The sequence below is a fragment of the Silene latifolia genome, chromosome Y (assembly GCF_048544455.1).
Source record: "Silene latifolia isolate original U9 population chromosome Y, ASM4854445v1, whole genome shotgun sequence".
NCBI lineage: Eukaryota > Viridiplantae > Streptophyta > Magnoliopsida > Caryophyllales > Caryophyllaceae > Silene > Silene latifolia.
Window position 1 is genome coordinate 13,078,291 of NC_133538.1, and position 10,612 is coordinate 13,088,902.

A 10,612-nucleotide genomic window follows, 5' to 3' on the forward strand; every position below is an offset into this window, starting at 1 on the left:
GTTTAAGTACATCTGTAATATGAGGAGAACAATATTGCAAAGTTTTGGATTAGGGGCATTTTAGAAGTCGTAGAAGGGGATAGGTTTATCATAAAACTTCTCATAAAGCATAGCTATATGAGTCATCACTTTCGCAGGCGATTTAACGCAGAGCACACAGATCTACAGTGTTTGTTATTTGTCATTAATGTTATGAATGCTTTATTGGAGACTGTTACGTAATAAAGAATAGTTGGGATAGACAATTTACAGATTCTTTCATGTGGAATATTTCTGGTGCTGACATGCAGAACAGTTTAACGGTGTCTTCTGTGAATGCGGTGATCTCGAGCTGGTCGGTGCCATCAGAAACTTTGCAATTGAATGTAACTCTGCAATGTAGATGAGAATTAAAGTAGGGTTTGGACAAGAATAGTGATCCTTTTTTTTCGTGCGTGTTGTAGAGTAGGGGTGTTAACTTACCTTGGTTCGGAAACAACTCCTTCCCTAGTACAATTTTCGCATTTAAACACCTCACCTGCTGCATAGTCTGACCGCTTTCCGCATCCAGAGCAGCCTAAATATGCGTTGATCCTGTGGAATTCTGGAGCCAACGCGGTCACGTTCAGTCTGTACCGTTCACCCTGGAGTGTGTTTGTTGCCTGGATTTAGTTCACATTAGTATGGGCCAATAGTTTATTGTTTATATGGCTTTCAAATAGGCATAATATTTATTGTGAGGAATATACCGACACTCACCTACTGCTAAAAATCTACTATATGATAACTTGTAAAACTTGAAGAAACACAACACGCTTATTTCGAATGGGCCTGATGGTCGTACCTTTTTGCCCTTGAGAGCACTCAAACTTAGGACGGGAATGACCGCATTAGGATCCCTTACATTGTAAATTCGTGCTTGTAATTCGGATAGGACTTCTTTGTTCTTACTTACCCTGTATTAGTTGTTAGTGATTATAGAGAACATATAACAAAATTCATGGAACAGTGCGAATGTGCAAATAAATAGTTGTAATAGTTGTTTGTGAACATGTATAGGTGAAATACCATTCAAATGAAGGGAAACCGCCTTGGCCCCGTAGGATTTGGATCAATTGATGTGGACATGGTGCCTGTCAATGAGAAACCTATATAATATAGAAAGGAGGATTAATATTTTATTCGGATTGGATTATATACAATTGCCCCACTGGTCTGGTCTTAAATACCTCTATGGGTAGAAACACTCAACGCTGTGAAGCCAATTACTGGTAACGATCCCACCAAGGCTACGAGCTTACCACAGTCTTCCTCAGCCAGTTCATTCCATGCTGAGACCACAATTGGTTGTACAGTACTGTGACATAGAAGTCTGTATCAGTAACAGTCCGGGCTAGCAAGTATATGAATGCAGGGAGCTATGATAAATTTTTTCTACCTGTGGTCAGTGAGGACAACCTCTCTAACAGTGTTTTTTCGGCCTTGTCGTGTAGTGACTTCGCGTGAAGCTGGTTCTGCATACAGTAGAATACCAACAACATCTGTTGGTGGTAAAGATAATTAGTGTATTAATAACATGGAACAAGTGTGTAGTATCGCTCGCTAAATTTTGGAAAATACCAAATATGTCATATGGAGTGGCTGTCTTTGGTATTTCAGATACACATTGGTATTCAGCGAACCGGACCAGCGTAGACGCTAGTGGACGTATCAGTGTCCGACGACCAAACCCCATTGTGTGGGAAGTTCTGTAGGGTTCCTTCATGTCTGGTCTTGTGGTGCCCTGATTGGAGCGTTTGCAATCTCGTATACCCCATTATACACGAGCGCATCTGCGTGACTCGCAATTTGATCTCCGAACAATGTACCTCGCATTTTATTTCCCTGCACGTCGATAACTAAGAGTCAGGAAGCGTCAATGTTGAGCATATATAGATTTCTGATTGACAATATACTCTAAAGGTTTACAGGTAGTGAAGTTAGTGAATTTTGCTAGCTGCAATGGTCACAACACATGATTATGAGTGCATACATAACGTGTTTCAGAAAACCCTAACCCCTTTTTTTTGGGGAGAATATGACAATAAGGGATGTTGAAGACACTTGTGATTTTACAATTTTAAACAATTACCCGGAAGAATATAGCGTTAGACAAGGGCAAATCGAAAGTTGTTTTGGAGAATTGGTTAAACACAGAAGTTAATGACCAAAATATCTTTGCACCTAAAATCAAAGTCTATATATTGTTAACCTTATCATCTTGTAGGACCATCGATTGGTAAAGCACATCTGTAGCAGATCTTTGGGGCTTCCCTTTTTGCAAGACTTTAACCTTAACCTTGTAATTAAGGGTATTATTGTTCAACTCATCCAAATACACCCGACCGTCCCGCCATCGAAACGTGCATGAAAGGTGACATAAGCGGTTGTAAGTTATTCTAGTCAAACTGCCACTATACTTTTTTGGCATATAACTACACATTATAGAGTAGATCTATTTACCACATATGCTTATAATAGCCAGATGTTAACCCTCATATTTCTTTTTCTTTATAGAGAAAATGTGTAACCTTCTACGTAATTGATGGGAGAGCTAACGGCACTATTATGAGATCATAGCGAAACTTACACCTGACCACTTATCTGTAAAGGCCGTCGTTTGACTCCAGCATACTACTCTAATGAGCTTCATAAAACATTTACGAGATGTTGATCTCTTATGACATTTCGACACTCCATATCATTAGCCTAAAGTACGGTGGACAAGTGATTTTAAACACTATATTGCAAAGTTCTTTATTTAGATCTAATTGTAAGCCTAGCCCAAAAAACACCAAGACACGGACCTGATATTCATTTGTTAACAGCATTAGTCTGTAAAATTTCTCATTTAGTCCGAACAATTTCTCATTTGGTGTTACAACAAATCTACATATAATACCATAAGAACCCAAAACTCCTGAAAATCTATAAAAGCTTGCAGCTCTGACCAACATCAGAGCCGCTATGACTAAGCTAGGCGTCTAATCAGTCATACCATAAGAGATACTAATTCACAATACTCTGCATATTAAGTAAGACAAAAGTATACATGGAATAAGTGCAAAGTGAATGTTCAGGAATAGCGGATGTTATTATAAATTTACATGGTTAATTATAGAATAAATATGAATTTGCATATAGTTAAAAGAAAGTTTGCGGTTATGAAGCTCTTACTTTGAATACAAAGCTGTGGAAGGAAGAGCGTAATAACACAGGCCTTCTTCAAAGATTTCCAATATGCTTTACAAGTTAAGGGGTATAAGCATGTTTTATGGGGATAACAGATGCAAAGTGGGTAGTTGTACGTACACAATTATTTATTTGTCACAAAGGCTATGCTCCTATGCTTCTAACTGTAGAAATGAACAGTTAGGTTGCTTGTGGAAGTAACCATGAGTTGGAGTAAAAGATTTTGCTTGGATTGTCTTATAACTGTGGTAGTAAGGGGTTTGGTACCTTTATTATATATATATATATATATATATATATATATATTATTGTTGATAATTTGGCAAGTGTGTTTTTGGTCAAGTTGACCATTAATATAAGGATTCTTGTGGGTCTTACAATCCCCTCTTTTTTCTTTCCTTTATTTGGGTTTTATTTATCACAAAATCTCATTGAAGACGGCACGTATCCGTCACTTTGGAGTGACGGATACCATTTCCTCTCACAAATGACTCAAATAGAGGAGAGAGGGAAGCACATGGGGTGCCCCTACCTTGTCCCCCCTATCCGTTTTGTGAGTGACATTATCCGTCACTTGCTCCGCCCGTCTTCTTCACAAGACTAACTGTTTATTTATTGGGTATCTGAATGTTAAACTTGTAATTAATAACACTTTACAAATTACGTAGTCTATAGCATCTACGCAATTAAAATTTGAATGCCGAACTCTTGGGTAGTTTAATCAGTAAATTTCACGAATTATTGTTTCCTCCCCTTTTTGTTTTTTGTTTTGTTTTTTTTTAAATTTAGTGTGCTGTGATATAATTCTTGTCAACAGGACCACGACGATAATTTTTCTATACTTGTGATTCATGTGTCAATAACTAACACTTAGGGCGTTCTAAATGTTGTTATATGTGTTATTTTTTACGGTTCGACGTCCTTAAACTGTTTGTTTTTCTAAAACATCTAAAGTATATTTTTTACGCCTGTTAAGTGTGTATAATTATTAGTATGAAATCCATGTACGTGTTGGTACAGGTTGGCTAACATTTTTTTGGGTGATAAAATGAAAAAAATTGTAGCTATACGTGCTTCTTAGGCAGACACGACAAATTTACACGAAGACGTACGTGCAATATAAGTCATTAGTTTGGTTGGTGTTCTGGTACTTTTTTCAACTAATCATAATTTGCGGGGGACGCTTTCCGTATTGTTTAAATATCCAAAAAAGCGCAAAAAAAAGAGAGAGAGAGAGATAGATCAACTACATTCCCACAGGGCAATCTGGAACCGGCAGTTGGTTGTGGCTACTTTAGCAGGTCGCGGTGATGCCATAAGGATTGTTAAAAAAGGAAGTTCAATTCTTGCTGCCATGATCTGCAGCTATATAACGTCCACCATGCATGCCTGAATCCAAAAGATAACGATCCGTTCACCATCGCCTCATTTACACCTATGAGAGTAAAAACAGCAAACACATATCAGTGGTGCTCGCACATGTAGTTTAGGGAATGTGGAATATTTTGTAACAACTGCGCATAAAAGGGCTTGTTTGCAATATACCTTGACATTATAGTCGACCCTAAATGATGCCGGCAAGAGTAAGTGCATCGTATGATACAACATTCTTGACAAAGTTGCTAGGCACCCCTTCGGGAGCAGGGGCTGCTATTATAATTACTTGACTTGCCTTACGAGCTCTAGAGATCACGACATACAGCTGCCCAGGAGCGAAACATGGTCGCGGTAGGTATATAGCAACCTGGCTTAGAGTTTGACCTTGGCATTTGTTAATGGTCATTGCAAAGCTCAGCTTTAAAGGGAACTGATTCCTTTGGAATTGGAAAGGGTAGTTATCGATGGAGTGGCGCAGCTTGATTCGTGGAATGAATACATGCTCTCCTTTGTGATGGCCTGCCATTATTTCACATTCAATTGAGTTTGGCAAGAATCTCTTGCAAATAAGGCGTGTGCCATTGCAAAGGCCAAATGATGGCTGCAAGTTTCGCAGCAGTATTACTGGGCAATTTTCTTTCAGAATGAGGTCGTGTGGGCTCATTCCACCTGGACTTAGTTTGTTGATGAATTCTGCAGGGTAGACTGTGCAGTTGTCATCCAACATTGAATCATGGCTTTTGTAGCTGACAGGGTTGCCTGGGAATTTGGTAATTAACTCGTTGTTTATGGCATCCACATCGTCGTTCAACGGGGTTATTATTGCTCTTGACGTAAAGATGTCGGAATTAAACGTATCATGACCCATCTCTGGAAACGCGATTGAAGACAGATCCCCGATAGGGGGTATGGCACCGTCTACCAGGTCACTGACAAGTCCATCTGGCATCTTGATATATTCAGATTCTTTAGTTTGTAATGCTCTGTTTCCAAGTGAAAGCAGGAACTCTGCAAACTCAGGGTCGGTATGTGCTCGGATGTTTTCGGTCAGCCTAAATTTGACTAACTTTGGCCACAGAGGTGAGCTCACCAAGCTAGCTTCAACAACTTCCCGCTGGGATTTCCGTGGCAGTATTGGCAGTGTTTGTCGGAAATCGCCGCCAAAAACTACAACTTTGCCCCCAAAAAGATGGTCTGCATCACACAAATCCCTAAGGAGTAGGTCCAGAGATTCAGCATTCTGCCGCTTTGCCATTGACGCTTCATCCCATATTATTAAGCTCGTTGCCTGAATCAATGCCGCCAAGCTACCCTGCTTAGGGATGTCACAAGCTAGAAAGATATCGCAGTCTAGTGGAATCTTGAAACGGGAATGTGTTGTTCGCCCAGAAGGTATGTTAGATGCAGCAATGCCTGATGTTGCTGTCGGTAAGACAATTTTACCCATTAATCGTACCTCAGCATAAAGAGCATTGTATAGGAAAGTTTTTCCAGTCCCGCCTGGTCCATCGACAAAGAAAGCACCGGGTTGACCTGTAGTTACATGGTCCATAATTGTGACAAACGCCTCTTTTTGTGCTGTATTTAGAAGTGCCTTACATCGTGTGCATTCGTCGGGTATCGGTGCATCAAGCGCATCAATTATATCTCGGGTACGCCTCAATTCATTGTCGGTACATGTATCTAGATGGTCGAGCCCGAAAGCTAATAGTGACTTGCCCATTGCTTCCAAATACTGTTCAACTGAACGGGCCGTGAGTTGTCGAACTTTTTGTGGTTGGCCCGGATAGTTGTAGCGGTAGTCTTCTGATAATGACTCGTAGTGAGTGTCCCATAACAAGGACGGATCTTTTGGTTCGGCGAAAATGAGCAGTGTCGAAAAAAGACGACGTAATGCCACTGGCATCTGTACAGCACATGCTTCAGCCATACATAATTCAGCAGCGTTGTCATGTTCGAACAGTCTGTGTCGTAGTGCTGCTTCCTGGAATGTTGCACATTTGTATCCGTTCACTGTTTTTAGGTCCTCAAATGACGTTGGGCCTCGGATGTGTAACAGAAGCAACCTTAGAAAGTACCTTTCTCCTTCAGCAGGCGCTATAAAAACCAGTTTACCGATGACAATTACCTTGTTCCTTCTTTCGATCCAGGACTTGGTCCCCGTGTCCCAACGGTAGTGCTCTGTAAATTCCCCATACAAACGTTTGGGGCAGCCTTCGGTAGAACTTTTTTTGAAAAACTCGGTTAAGGGTGTGCGGCTTCTTTTGTCATCGGCAAGAACATCTGCTAGGTTATCGGTTGGCCTAAGGCGGATTGACTGCATATTGGGCAGGTGCACCTGTAGGGCCATTACCGCTGGGTGGGTTTCAAAAAGATCAAAACCAAATATTCGCCAAGCCGCTTCACAGGGGGATACCCATCGCCCTGACTGGAATTGTGAAATTTCATCAACTGCTTTTGGTCCGTCATTTTCCGTAACACTGAAAGAGATTCTGTCGTGTCCCTTATAAATATATTTATACAGATATTTCACAGCATGCATTGTGGAGCAAACTTCTACGTTTAGGTGGCAGTCGAATAGTGTTAATAGATATGGATTATAAGGTATGACCCATCTATTGTCAAGCCGGTGTTTTCTTATTACCGCTGTTTCGCTCGAGTTTCGCCTTCTATACTCAGGATAGCCTGCGACATTAGTTGTAGTGCCAGGCGTGAAGGTTTTAGGATATTCATATTTGCACTTCCCAGGCGTTTTTGAATGCTTCATGCATGCACAATCAGGATTAAGGTTGCCACAAGGCCCGTGCATCATGTGCTGCAGAACAGTTTTCCGGAGGGAGGGGTTATCCATTGTCGGAATTTCAGCAGACACAAATTTGTCATAATCAGCTGGGCATTTAAGCTTGTAGCCATCCTTCAGAATGATTAGGAAGTGTACATGAGGGAGCCCTCTTTTTTGGAATTCAACTACGTATACATAGGCAGCCACCTCTCCAAAAATGCATTTGTTCACTATCTGTTTTTTAAGGTCCAAGAGCTTAGCCCGAAAAACCCGCGCCACTAAGTCTGGACGATTATGTGCCTCTTCTCCGGGGGCTAGCTGTGCCTTTATTTCAGGCCAGCTAGCATTACACGTCATAGTTACGAATAGGTCTGGCTTCCCGTACCTCTGTACAAGTGCCATTGAATTGAGATATCTCTTTTTCATATCCCGAGGGCCACCCAAAAAAGTAGGTGGTAGAATTACCCTTGTCCCGACATTCGCTGCACGACATTCACCGGTCCCGACAGATCAAGTATCCCTGGTATAATTCAAACTCGTATAGTTTCTGGTTGTTCTGAAATAATCAAGCCTTGTGTTCTCTATCTTGACGTACATGTCCACCATGTACTTTGTTGGAAGCAATGACGGTTCTCAAAAGCATATTTCCAGGGCGGTTTTGTAACTTGTAGCAATAGTATTGCCGACATGATACAATCTTATCCTTTCGATTTGTATCCCTGCTCTTCTTTTGTTATAACACGCACAAAGATGTAACTTCCAATAATTTCATTAATGATAAATTGGTAAAGCAATTACTAAGGATATACATACGGTTCATTTCATCTTCTAATAGGCTCTGAACAGTTTGTGTGGCATCTAAGCTTGCACTGCCCGACGAACTGGCCTCTGCATGGCCCGACTCTGGGTCAAGTTTCTTAAGGCCTTGCACCCACCCACATTCCCCAGATGGGAAAAGTAATGGGTATTGTAAAGGATCATAGCACCCATAATAGTGCATAATCCGGTGGGATTCATTATTCTTGGCAGTGACAGTTATGTGAGGTGTATTAGATTCGCTAGAAGATGAACTTTCAGTCCATATTACTGCGACTTCGTCAGATGTTGGTGCGTTATACACACGCTGGTCTAAGACAGTGTCCCTGTTGAGCAATATCTGAGTATTTTCATTTACGGGCAATTCTCTAAGAGACCGAAAAAAACGAGCATATGGGTTGGTCTGGGTTATTTGCATAAGGGTATTAACTATATCGGCCCTTACTTCTGGAAAACAACCTGTTCGGTTAAGCGCTTCATGTTGCCCATCGTAAAAATAGAGTTGGAGATATTTCGGTTTACCATCATTTGGAAGCAAATTAGGTACATTATGATAGATTTGACCATGTAGCTTAAAGACGTATATACCTTTGTGTGTTGATGCATTGGTATTCCCACCAATAGAGCTGAATGCAAAGAGATTATTGTACATTCTTGCAAACGTTCTAAAATGAACAACATCTTCAGCAAGAGAGGTATACAGTCTTGTCAGCGCAGGAGGGTACGCATTAGTAGGTAATTGAATTGCACCATCAGCGCAGCAGAAAAAAGGGGTTTCATATGCAAACTTTCTGGCGTGGCACTTGGGGCAAACCCCCCCCCCCCCTGTGGTAGCCTGAGTTGACCCGTAGGTAATGGTTGATCTCTGTGGGCCGCGGGTAACCCTGTTGATGGAGCGGTTAATAACATTTAACATGTAATTACAGGTGCAAATGTTGTTACTTATTACCCAGTAATAACATTGTATTCACTTCTGTAAGTAAACTCACTTTGTTGTTGTCTTATCAGGGCCCTTCTCTGTTTCTTCGCTCTCGGTTGCGGTGGTGTTTCAGGAACATTGCTGCATAAGTAGTGTACCATAGTGTACCATGAGAGCATGTTTGACAAACAAACACCAAAAGGATTATGAGTTGAGTAGCATACCTGGTTTCACAGTAGTTAGCTTGGGCAAAGGTTGCTCTGGACCGCTTGCCACGCCTTAGTGGGGCTGGTGGGGGAGCGTAAGAGATGTTACCCGTCTCTCGGTGGTGTTCTATTTGGAAATGCAGAACACGAAAACCTTCTAAATGGTTAACACTTGCATATACACATTTGTTTTTTTTTTTTGGGGGGGGGGGAATGCATGACCAAAGAGGTAAGGTTGTTGAACTCTGAAACACCTCATGTACCAGGTAGCGTAGTCAAAAGTGTAGAGGAGGCAGCGTATATTATTGAAATGGGCTTAGTTAGGTCTCATTTTTTTATTTTGGCAGCTTATGTGTCATGGTATTAGTAGGGGTGAAAAAGATGAAAGGTTTAAGCACATTATTGTCGGATTTTTTACAACCACGGGGACTTTATGGTTATTTGGGGTGGGTTTTCTATATGTCAAGGGACCATCAGGTCAAACGGTAATTGTACATAATGTATATAATCGCAGTAGCTAATGCACTTGCTAGAAAATAAATAACATAACTCCATAAGCACACATTTTTCAGTGGTGACTACTATATCTAATTGGTAATATTTTTTTCAATTTGCATAGCCTAGGTAAAATTCTATTCCTGGTGTAGTACATCACACTCATCCAAACATTAACGGAAGGCCAATGATTTCAAGAGCTCTGAACAACTCGACGTTTGTGATTGTAAGAGGGGTTGGGAGTGTTTTATGTAAGTCTAGGTGTACCGAAAAGCACAAGTACTCCGTATTACAATTCTTGTTGGTCATCGACCGCTTTATGAAGGCTTATGAAGGGGGACAACTGATAGATGTATAATAAGTGCTTGTGATGTATCTGCAACGACGAATGGCATCTGCAAGTCCTACGATCTAACCACCTGCGACAAAAGAAACATTTCTGAGAGATAATAGAATGGGGTAACTATTCGAAGTCAGAATATATTAGATGCATGTTGTTAGGGTTTACGAAGGGCCGTAACACTAATTATTTGCACATGGCTGGAAAGAATAAGAACCCAAGGCAATAAATAGATAGAACATATCCACAAACAATCTGAGCATGTGCGCTTTTTTAATTCAACCAAAATATGTCCTTACAACCGAGTAGCAAGCCTTGCTTGCATTCATTCAAATTCAAAATACATCTGAGACCGACCTAAGCGTACATGCGCAAAACAAGCGTCTAGGCTAATACACTGCCTTAAAGATTACAATACTACATCAAGCTATTACAACAAGGAGAAACCATCAAAATAGAGCACAAAC

At 40.8% G+C, this 10,612-nt stretch overlaps 1 protein-coding gene across 1 annotated transcript; it reads right to left on the reverse strand.

Moving 5' to 3' along the window:
• Positions 1-5,007: 5,007 nt before the first annotated feature.
• On the reverse strand, positions 5,008-8,837 carry LOC141627609 (uncharacterized). The gene is made up of 3 exons (XM_074440842.1): positions 8,183-8,837; positions 5,213-7,851; positions 5,008-5,106 (listed from the first exon to the last, which is right to left on the reverse strand). The coding sequence occupies exons 1-3, from the start codon at positions 8,835-8,837 to the stop codon at positions 5,008-5,010; spliced, it is 3,393 nt and encodes a 1,130-aa protein (XP_074296943.1).
• Positions 8,838-10,612: the final 1,775 nt, after the last annotated feature.

Excerpts from the sequence above, each read along its gene's own strand:
- LOC141627609 (XM_074440842.1), bottom strand. The coding sequence starts at position 8,837 with ATGTACAATAATCTCTTTGCATTCAGCTCTATTGGTGGGAATACCAAT. Across the intron at positions 7,852-8,182 it reads ATTAGAAGATGAAATGAACC|CGAATGTCGGGACAAGGGTA; the intron begins GTATGTATATCC and ends AATGTCGTGCAG. Across the intron at positions 5,107-5,212 it reads TTCTGAAAGAAAATTGCCCA|GCCATCACAAAGGAGAGCAT; the intron begins GTAATACTGCTG and ends AAATAATGGCAG.